The sequence below is a fragment of the Suncus etruscus genome, chromosome 3, assembly GCF_024139225.1.
Source record: "Suncus etruscus isolate mSunEtr1 chromosome 3, mSunEtr1.pri.cur, whole genome shotgun sequence".
Classification (NCBI taxonomy): Eukaryota; Metazoa; Chordata; class Mammalia; order Eulipotyphla; family Soricidae; genus Suncus; species Suncus etruscus.
Genome location: NC_064850.1, coordinates 150,777,395 through 150,788,489, shown reverse-complemented (window position 1 = coordinate 150,788,489; position 11,095 = coordinate 150,777,395). Strand labels below are relative to the sequence as shown.

General features: G+C 42.1%; 1 protein-coding gene across 1 annotated transcript; it reads left to right on the top strand.

Annotated features, from left to right (window-relative positions):
* The first annotated feature begins 6,702 nt into the window (after positions 1–6,702).
* Positions 6,703–10,761, top strand: CKS2 (CDC28 protein kinase regulatory subunit 2). The gene is made up of 3 exons (XM_049769590.1): positions 6,703–6,821; positions 9,010–9,137; positions 10,433–10,761. Exons 1-3 carry the CDS (start codon positions 6,763–6,765, stop codon positions 10,483–10,485), a joined length of 240 nt encoding a protein of 79 aa, XP_049625547.1. The 5' UTR covers positions 6,703–6,762; the 3' UTR covers positions 10,486–10,761.
* The last annotated feature ends 334 nt before the right edge of the window (positions 10,762–11,095 follow it).

Below are 11,095 nucleotides of genomic sequence, written 5' to 3'. Positions count from 1 at the left end.
CCCTCTTTTATTTTTTATCTTTATTTAAACACCTTGATTACAAATATGATTATAGTTGGGTTTCAGTCATGTAAAGAACACCCCCTTTCAACGGTGCAACATTCCCACCACCAGTGTCCCAAATCTCCCTTTCCCTACCCTACCTCCACCTGTACTCTAGACAGGCTTTCCACTTCCTTCATTCATTCACATTGTTAATGTCTTATTTCTAATTGGTCTGTATGCCTGATGTGCATTTTGGTCACTTGGTAAAGGTGCTGTCCACTTTCTTCTATTTATAAATATAAATTTCCCCTTTGTAATTTAGAAGTGATTGAGTGTAGAATTAACATACCTTTCCCCAAACTGTTAAAACAATGCCTTCTGGCATTTAGAAGTTACTTCTCTATTTCACAAGATAGATGTGAGGACATCCAGAGGATCTATCCTACAACTCTCAGTTCCGAAAAATAAAGCAACTACCTCAGTTTTCCTTTCTTCCATATATACATATGAAATATGTACATTTCATATATATTCATATACAATATTAAGCACAACGTACATATATTTAGCATATAATATATGAAACATAAAGAAACATGAAGAATTGATAAAACATCCAATGGTAATAGTCCTTGAGACTGAGTTGTCTTGCAGAACTGAATTTGCCAAGAAGTGAGGGTAGGAATGAGCTGGGGACAGTGGTAGAAGGAAGATGATGCCAGGTGGTAGAGATAATGCTATAACATTGATTCCCTAAAGCTTATGATAAACAGTATTGCAAATCATGGTGCTGGAGTATAAACTGAAAATCTTATTTTGTTTAGATTGGAAACTTCTCAAGAATTTTTGTAACTGAACTTTTTTTTATTCAGGCTGCCTACTTCAGATGATTGCTGTGAAAACGCAGAATGATGAAAATGTGGTTATGGACCTTTTAAAGTGTCTTTTAGACAAGTAATATTAGAAGAGCTGAGTCAATGAATAAGGCTCGCTAGCATAAAGATAGCAGTAATTATTGCCAAAGGACTAAGTAGAGTCTAAAGAGGGCCACTTCTGCCACTGACTTCATTGACACTGCAATATGATCTGGTAGGGGTAGAGAAGTTCCAGGTGCCCATTGAAAAATGTGAGATACTGGTCAATGTCTTCTCACCATGAAAACATCAAGCAAGACCAAGAGACAGGATACAATAGTGACTAAGAAGCTAAACTCTGTAATCAGACTCTTAGAGCTCAAATTTAGACTTTAAGATTTTGTAGGAAAGGACTGGAGACCACGACCTGGCATTGCTTCCAGACTAATCTCACTGAGTTCATGAGCCACTCCTAGTGATGAGTTCATCTGCTTTAGCTCTTTGAGCTATTTCACTGACATTTTTTTTTGCATTTTTTTAATTTTTATTTTGACCATAATGGCTTACATATCTTTCACAGTAGTATTTTAGGTACATATCAATATTGAATCAGAGGAATACCACCACCAAATTTGTCCTCCCCCCATCCCAGTTCCCCTTCTGCAACCCATTTACCCCACCATCACCCCCCGGACTGCTAGAGTAGGTGGTCCCCTCTTTGTCCAGCTCACTATTAGCGATCATATATCTGTTTGGTCCTGGTACCCTCCCCTGTCTCTCCCTCTATTTAAGAAGCAGAGCTAGATAAATCGAGTTATGTGGCTTTTTTTGAAGGAAAGAAAAGCAATAGATTGGGGTACAAAATAAGAGGAAAAAAAAAAAAAGAAGTCAAGTATGCTGAAAATAGGCGGAGTCCTTCCAGAGGATTTCAACCTCAGTTTGAGAGAGGATGTGAAAGTGGTAATTGAAACACCACCACAATACAGAAAAGAAATATCAAATTAAATAACCAGTGAGCACCACAGCAATAAAGACGAGCACCACACAACAGACTTCAGTTCTGAGATCAACTCATGCCAGAGTGCAAAAAGAAAGTGAAAAATAAGATAAAATAAAATAACATTGGAGTCATCAACTTCAATTTCAACACTAATATAAAGACGTCAAAAAATCGATCAATCAATCAATAAATATGTGGAAAAATGATTGTTTTGTGCTTTTTTTTTCCTTTTATTTTTTCCCCTGCATAGGCACAGTAACTATTGGGGATATTATAGAGGGAATTCCCTTGTTCTAGGAGACACAGGGTTTCTCCCCCCTGAAGTGTACTGTCATGGGATTAACTATAGACTCCTTGCATGATCATTTGCTCTCGCTTCGGTGCTTTCGTGGTGTATGAATAGACTTCTGCTTCGTCATGGATGGTAAAATCAGACCTCTGTATCTAGAGATCTTGGTGACTCAAGGAATGGTGAGTTCAAGGAATGGAGCTTATGATTGTTGTATATGTAAACATTTTATGAGATTATTATGTTACTGACCTTACCCTGATGGTGATTGTGCCCTACCCTAGGGTGTGACCTGGCATTCTGCCCCCACCCTAAGGTGGTACCTGATTCTGCTTCCACCATTGGGTGGTATCTGATCCCACCATTGGGTGGTACCTGATTCTGGGGGGATAAAAACAAGGGTCTGTGGAAGGCGAGGGGCTTTTTGGCTGGAACTGATGCTGAGGCTTTGGACTTCAGTCTTGTCCACCGAATAAAGCTAATATTTCCACAAGCCTGACTGTCTGCGAGCTGTTTACCCGCCGCTTCACCTCAGAATCGCCGCAGGAGGGCAAGAGGTGCACTGAGTACAGAAAAATAGGTAAGTATAATACTTGAAAGGAAAGGAAACTAATAGTTCAACTTTTGGATATGTATGTTTGGTGTCTCGAGTACTGACCATTGTGTCTATATAGGTGTTTACCCTTTGCAGTATTGTCCACAGAGCCCTATATGTCAGATTTCTTTTCCTATAGAGGGGGTAACCTTGTGATTTTTATTTGACATCGATTGAATTGATGATAGTGAGGAGGAGAAGGTGGAGGAAGAGGGAGAAAAGAAGAGAGAGTAGGAAAAAACAAAACAAACCAACAGCTCACTGACATTTTTTAGGGGGAGCAGCCACACACAGTGATGCTCAGGGTTTACTCTTACCTCTCTATATTCAGGAATTACTCCTGGTGGTGCTTGGCTGACATAGGATGCTGGGGGCCAAACCCTGGAAAGGCACTTGAAAGGGAAACACCTTACCTGCTGTTCTATCTATCCAGACTTTTAGACTTATTATTACACCTAAATATCAAATTATTGAAAAATTAGGATCCTTAATACAGAAACCTTATGCCAACAATAGGACTGCGTGAAAAATAAAACTGTATTGGCACTACAGACAATGACTTGGATTGAATACACTAGTTTGCCTGGAGCCTAGAGTTGGTCGTAATGCCAGGAAACTTCAGGGGTAGTGGTCTTCATGTATTTAGACCAAGGCCATTCCTCTCTATGACCCCCATACTTTGGTGGGCCTATGCAAACAATATTTGCCACTCTAACACTGTTTTTACTGTGCCCTTTTGACTAACCCTTAAAAAAAAAAACCTCTTAAACTTTTGATGTTAACTTAAACTAATATGTATGTGCATGAATATATAAAAATACAATGCCTTCAAAGTTAAGGGGTCACATAAATCTCATGGCTTTAGGTTGCTTTGTGTACTGCTAAGAAATGTTATAATGTACTACAGTCTGGGGACTTGTGGACAAAGTAATTGTACATGGGTTCTGCCTTATTTTTCTTAATATTTTTTTGACTGTAAGTTCAATATTTAGGCGTCAGCAAGGGGATATCTTCTGAGAAGTCTGTTTATGGGTGATTGTTCTTTCACTGTAACTTTACCTTGTCCTCTTTGCATCATTGTTCTCATAATTAAAAATAAAAAATTAAAAAAAAGAAAAGAAAAAAAGAAAAAATTAAACCACAAGCATGTGGTGATCCCAGTTCAGGATGTGAGGTGTTCAACTGTGGTATGTACTAGTTTTTTTAATCACAATTATAATTGGTCCAAAGAATAGCTGGACTCAAAATTAAAATCAGTGGGGCCGGAGAAATAGCATGGAAGTAGGGCGTTAGCCTTGCATGCAGACGGATGGTGGTTCAAATCCCAACACCCCCTGCCAGGGGACACTATTTCTGAGTGTAGAGCTAGGAGTAATCCCTGAGCGCTGCCCGGTGTGATCCAAAAACAAAACAAAACAAAAAAATTAAAATCAGCAAATGGTCCCAAATGTTTTCCTTATTTTATTCTTCTCCTAAAAGGTTAAAAAAGGAAGGTCAGATGTAATTTTAACCTTTCATTAGACTCTTGAGATTCACAGACATGTTGAAGAACCAGCAGAGAAGGGAATTTATTGACAGCACTGGTGTCCACCAGTCTGCTTACATTTATGTGGGAACACAGTTCTTTGGGTTGTTTTCTCTGCCATCTTTCAACCTGTTGGCTGATTGTTTAATAAAGTTCCATACTCTAGTCTTTTTGTCTCTGGTTTGGTTGGTCTATGGGCTGTTCAAAAACCAAAAGAAATAATAACCAAACGTAACAGGTAGGTACAACTTTAGGCATGGATTCAAACCAGTCATTGAAAAGCATCTATCTGTGAGAACATAAACTGTCTGAAATTTCAATGTAAAATCAACTAGCAGATATTCTCTAAAGGTGTGAAATATATTTTCAATTGTTTTTCTCGAGATCAGAGAAATGTTTCAAAATTCCAGAGCAAAGGTCTAGAAGAGGCCTGGGTTATTCCAAAGCACCATGGAACGCTGGTGGATATAGGGAGGTAGGGTTGCCCCAAAATCAAAATAACTTTTTTCATAAGTTGTACACTAGTAGTAGAGATATGACTATGAAAAATAGGGATATTTTGGAGTACTTGGTTCTCTTTATTTTTTAGGTTTATTGGTCACACTTGGCACTGCTCAGGGCTTACACCTGGCTCTGAGATCAGGGATCATTTCTGGCATACTTAGGCTAGTATATGGGGTACAGGTTATTGAACCTCATATAGTTCCCCTTTGGCCCCTGTACTTGGTTCTCTTTAGAGTCATTCTACAGTGAAAGAAAAGCTAATTCGAGTGGTTTAAAACCATGTTTTTCATGCTGGGATGGAAGTCAGCACCTCATGCTTCCCCAGTAAACTCGAGAGCTAAGGGAAGAGACAGACCTTGAACACATTCGGGTAGGATCTGAGGAACAAAAGAAGGAAACGAATGAAACACTATGGGCAAAATGTTCAAAGCTGGTGCTGAGTGCCCTTTACGTGGAAGTGACTATACTATTTTTGCTTGTTACGTCTCTGGAAGAAAAAAATTGAACAAAGGGAGTTTTTCTTTCCCAGAATGTTTCTGCTAGAAAATTAGTGAACACTCACTATTCATTTTAACTTTATTCACATCGTTCCCATCAGAGCACATAACCCAAATGATTGATTGATTCATGACTATTTCATGGTAATGAAATAGTCAATTCATTACTATTTCATAAAAACAGGATGCTAAGGAATGAACCCAGAGCCTCAAACCTGCACCAAGAACGTGGTGCAGTGACTCAGAACCGGGCTTCGGATTATGGAACTGATGATGGTGGTTCTGCACAGGACAGCATTGGGCCAACAAGCTCAGCAGTCTGCACGGGATCAGATGAGCAGCAGCAACTTGGTGCAGGCATCAAACGCAGCCTGCAAGCTAGGAAGTAGCCAAATCCAAGGACACGGCGCCACCTTGCGAGGTTCTGGCCGGCGTGGGTTGTCTTGAAACAAACCTCCCTTTCTTTTCATGCTCATTTTGGATCCTTTGCGCTTTCCTCACTCTCCCCCAATCTGGAGCTTATCTTTATGGCGCTGAAAACGACTCTTCGCACACAACCCGGGTCTAGTAGAGCAGCGCCTGCACCTCATGGGAAACGGGATGCATTTTTACCGTAGGTGCCATTTGAACACTAGCTAAAGGCTTACAAAGTGCATTTAATTCTACTGTCTGAGAGTGAGGCTGTTTTCCCTGCGTTAGCGTCCGGCAGGTACCCAGAGGTGCCAACCCGAGAAGATGCACAATGCTTGATGCAAGCACCTGTCTCCCTGGAGGCCTCCCACACCGACCACACGGCTGGCTTGGGAAGGCTGCACGAGTGGCCATGTGGTGCACACAAGGAATCAGATCCTTAAAGCTTTAAAGCAGTCACGAAGAGCCGCGGGGTCGGTCCCCTTAGTTCGAGCCTCAAAATTTCCCCACACGCCCTCCACTAGGGAGGCGCAAGAAGGGCCAAAATAAAAAAAAACGGCGAGAGCTTTTGCTTTTGCATCGCGCATGCGCAAAAACTACCGCTCCAGCGGCAATCTCGCCCCGACCACTCCAATGCTCGCGATATTTCAACCCTCTCGTCAGTCTTTTTTCCGCCCAACGGCTCCACGGCCCGGAAACTTTCTAAAGCCTTGCGCCCTTCTGCTACCCACGCCCGGGCTCCGCCCTCTCGGGCATGACCCCTTTACGTCATCGTGCTCTCCGCCTCCGCGAGGTGCCAATCATCCGCTTCTTCGCCGCCGTAGCCAAGCAACAGGCTTTTGATTGGCTAAGCGTCGGCCGGAACGTCCCGGAGACGAGGCGAGGATTGGCCGGGGTGTGCGCGTAGAAACTGATTGGTCGCTGGCGCTACCCAATCAGCGACGGGCTGTCGGATTCAAACGGGGGAATCGTTGGGCCTCGGGACGGTTGGCCGCAGTTGGGTCGTGCCTTCGTCCGCCGAGGAGTGCGCTGCGCTTCGCCACGCTGAGCTGCGCTGGGCTGCTGAGTTCGCTCCCGCCGCCGCCTCCGCCCCGCCTCAGGGATGGCCCACAAGCAGATCTACTACTCGGACAAGTACTTCGACGAGCACTACGAGTACCGGTGAGCCTGGAGTACTGCCGGGCCCGGCCGGAGTCGGGAGGGAGCGGTGGGTCGGCTTCCGGCCTAGGCCGGGCCGGGAACATGGCGGGGCTGCTGGGGCGTTTGTGCGTGCTCAGGGAGCACTTGGATTTCTTTGTTTTTCTTTCTTTTTCGGGGGGCGGGTCACACCCAGCAGCGCTCAGGGGTTCCTCCTGGCAGGCTCAGCGAGGGGACCGGGCGGGACGCCGGATTCGAACCGCCGACCTCCTGCACGCGAGGCAAACGTTGGCCCCACCTCCCTGCTATTTCTTAACGAAACACAGCCGTTTGGGGACTTGCACTTCTTCTTTCTTTCCAATATGCTCCAGCCTTGATGAGGGACAGACACCCCGTTTCCCAGAGGGACTGGAAGAAGGAGGGGGCTTCGGGCTGATTGTGGACGTGGTGTTGGCGTTTTTAGGTCGCTGCCCGTGAATACAGAAGCGCGTTGACGTTTTCTCTCGAGACGGGACACTTGCTGCGAAGTTTGATGGGAGGGCCTGAGAGAAGAACAGCAGGGAAGAGAAGCACCACCCCACAAATGAAGTGGGATGCCAAGTGTGGTGGTGGCGGCTGAGTAAGCCCAAAAATAACGCCCCGTGGGCCGGAGAGAGAGCATGGAGGTGTAAGGCATTTGCCTTGCGTGCAGGAGGTCGGTGGTTCGAATCCCGGCATCCCACAGAATCCCCCGAGCCTGTCAGGCGCGATTTCTGAGCATAGAGCCAGGTGTAAGCCCTGAGCGCTGCCGGCTGTGAGCCCAAAACAAAAACAAATTAAATAAAGCACCACTGGATATGGTTCAGAAACAAGATGCTTAGGAATCAACTGCGACCTTATGTGTCATGTGACTTATTCGCTCCTGGCAGCCCAGTAGTGCTATGTAGACAGTTGTCTGAGACCACTTTTTCCTCAAACAACATGAGTTGGTGCCTACGGTAGCCAGGCTGCTACAGATCCTAGCTTATTTGTGTTGACTACACGACTGTTGATGTGTTGACTGGGTTCTGTTTTCGTGTGTGCCAGAAAGTCACGAATTGACCTTTCTCAGCCTTCAGCCTCACCAGTGCTCTGTGGTCCAAACTTTAATTTTGTATTCATGTATGATTCTGAATAAAACTAGTGTATGAGGTACAGATTTTTAAGGAGTTCGAGAACTTACAATCCTACATCTTTGGCTTAGTTATTTGACATAGGAGTTTATTACATTTGGTCTTAAAGGTGATCATGGGGCAGTGGGGGTGGAGGGAGTTGACACTGGTTGTGAGGTGATGAAATATTATAAACCAAGTCTCAACTATCAATACCTTTATAACATATGATTCTTTAAATTATGAATAAAAAGTGACTAAGATTTGGGTGTGGGTCTGACTTAACAAGTCATTACGTTAGCTTGCTGGTAACTTGCACATGTGTACAATTGTGTTTTTACTGTATTTCTTTTGACTCTGAACAAGGTATTTGAAATGTAAAGCAAATTTTCAAAAATACGAAGATTCGTATTTGGTCACAAATGACTTGAGTAAAGAAACCCAAATTCCCCTTTATGTAAAGGCCACTAGGTTATTGCGGTGACAGCTCTACAATCAGGAGTATTGTTTCTCTTCTATGCTACTAGATGATTTTTCTCCAGTTCCCTGTTCACAGGGTTTCATGACAAGTAGATGTGTTGGGCACATTTCTTTGAGACTGCATACAAAAAATTGCATTTTGGGCTTATGTATTATTGACCAGGAATTAGTTTTTTGTTTTGTTTTGCTTAACTGTGTGCTCCCCTTCTCTCATTGAAACAGATTGACAATCATTCCCAACAGTTTTGTTGGGGAAAAGCCCCAATACTAATAAAATATCTCCTACTTTTTAAATTTTTTAAATTTTTTAAATTTTTAAAATTCTTTAAATGTATATGAAAAAATTTTTTAAATTTTAAAACCACATTTAAATACATTTAAAGAATTTGAACCTAATCAAAATGGCTTATGGATAGCAGCTTATAGATAGCTACTGAAATGTAATGGCTATTCTAAATGTTTAATGAAAAAAATGCTCACTTTAAACAGCTTAAAGATAATATGTAAATGGGACATAGTTATGTCCCAGAATTAAAATAGGGAAGGCATGTTTACATAGGATATGATGTAATAAATAGTACATGGTTGTATCTCTTTAACAGGCATGTCATGTTACCCAGAGAACTCTCCAAACAAGTACCCAAAACTCATCTGATGTCTGAAGAGGAGTGGAGGAGACTTGGTGTGCAGCAGAGTCTAGGCTGGGTTCATTACATGATTCATGAACCAGGTAATATTTGCTATTTAGGAACCTTAAAAAAATAATTTTAAGTCATGATTGTGGTGGCTAGAAAAATGTTACACTAACTACTGTATCTTAAGTTTTAAAAACATGGGCATAAAGTAACGTATTCTACTTTTAAAAGTTATTTAAAAGTTTTTTTGGGGGGATAAGTCACACGGGCAGCACTCGGGTTACTCCTGGCATGCTTGGGACCATATGGAATGCCGGGAATCCAACCTGGGTCTGTTTGGGGTTGGAGACATGCAAGGCAAATGCCCTACAGCTGTGCTATCTTCTGGCCCCTAAAAGGTTTTGGGTGTTTTGTTTTTTGTTTGTTTGTTTTTGGGCCACACCTGGTGACGCTCAAGCTCAAGTTACTCTTGGCTTGGGGGACCATATTGGACTGGGGGGTGGGGGGGATCGAACCACAGTCTGTCCTCGGCTAGCACGGGCAAGGCAGACAGACGCCTCACCCCTTGCGCCACCGCTCCGGCCCCTAAACATTTTTTTTAATGATCATTATTGATGGTAGCAAATAGTACCTAAAATATTTATTGTAAATACAATAGAATTTTCTGGTTTCTGCTTTGAAAAGTAGCAGCTTTTTCTAGACAGCTTAAGTGTTCTATTCTCTGAATTCAGTGTTATTTAGTCCTGTGTGTTACTCACCTGAAAGATCTAAGTTGCTAAAACAAATAAAATGACCAACTTTGTGGTTTTTACATTTGACTTTAAAAACTTGACTGCTGTGAACAAAATTTGAAGTTAAACTCTAGCTCTAACTCTGCACTCAGGGATCAGTTCTGGCGATGCTCAGTAGACCTTATGGGGTGCCAGTGATCAAATCCAGGTTGCCTACCTCTGTCACTCTGGCCCCTCAACACTTTTAAAGAAATTATTTACATCTAGGGCTTATACTCCACAGAATAGCAATCTGTTTTCTGGGGTCAGAGTCTGAACACAGTGGCAGAATAATGTGTTCTGACTGCCAGGTAACTCAATAAAATAGATCATGGATTTACTTTACTTTGGGTTCATTAAGAATTTGGAGTTTTATGTGCCCGCAGCAAGTAGTGCAGTTGTAGGGCGTTTGCCTTGCGTGCTCTGTCCTAGGATGGACCTGACCTCAGTTTGATCCCCAGCCATCCCAGATGGTCCCCCAAGCCAGGAGCGATTTCTGAGCGCATAGCCAGGAGTAACCCCTGAGCATCACCGGGTGTGGCCTAATGACCAAAAATAATTTAGAGTTTTGAGTGAATGAAAATTAATACTAAACTCATATACTTTTTCTTTCTCTACAGAGCCACACATTCTTCTCTTTAGACGACCTCTTCCAAAAGATCAACAAAAATGAAGTTTATCTGGAGACGTCAATTAAATCTTCTTTCAAATTTAATGTATATGTGTATATATGGTAGTATTCAGTGAATACTTGAAAAATGTACAAATTGTTCATCATACCTGTGCATGAGCTGTATTCTTCACAGCAACAGAGCTCAGTTAAATGCAACTGCAGTAGGTTACGATAAGATGTTTAAGACAAAATTTCTTCGCGTTTTTCTCTTAATATTAAGTGCCTGTTTGACTTTACCTGTTACTTTTGTTAAATAAAGTTTGTATGTTGCATTTATCCCTGAAGTGCTGAGGTTTGTTAATTTGTGACTTGGGTGATTTCAGCTTTACAGTTTCCTTTGGAAATAGAACTACTAATAACCTTTTAAGAGCATGGTGTGTTTAAGGGTCCAAATTCACATAGGAAGAGACTGGTTTTTAACAAGTATAAGTTTAAAAGGAGACAGTGGATTTTCTAGCCGCTATTATAGTTTGTAGAAAATCTGCTATAAACTCGAACATACAAATTTACTGCTTTATGAGTACTTGGGAGAAATCACTTAATCCTATTTCTCCAATTGCCAAGTGGAAGTAATTTCTTTTTCTTTTTTCTTTTTTTTTTTTTTTTGATC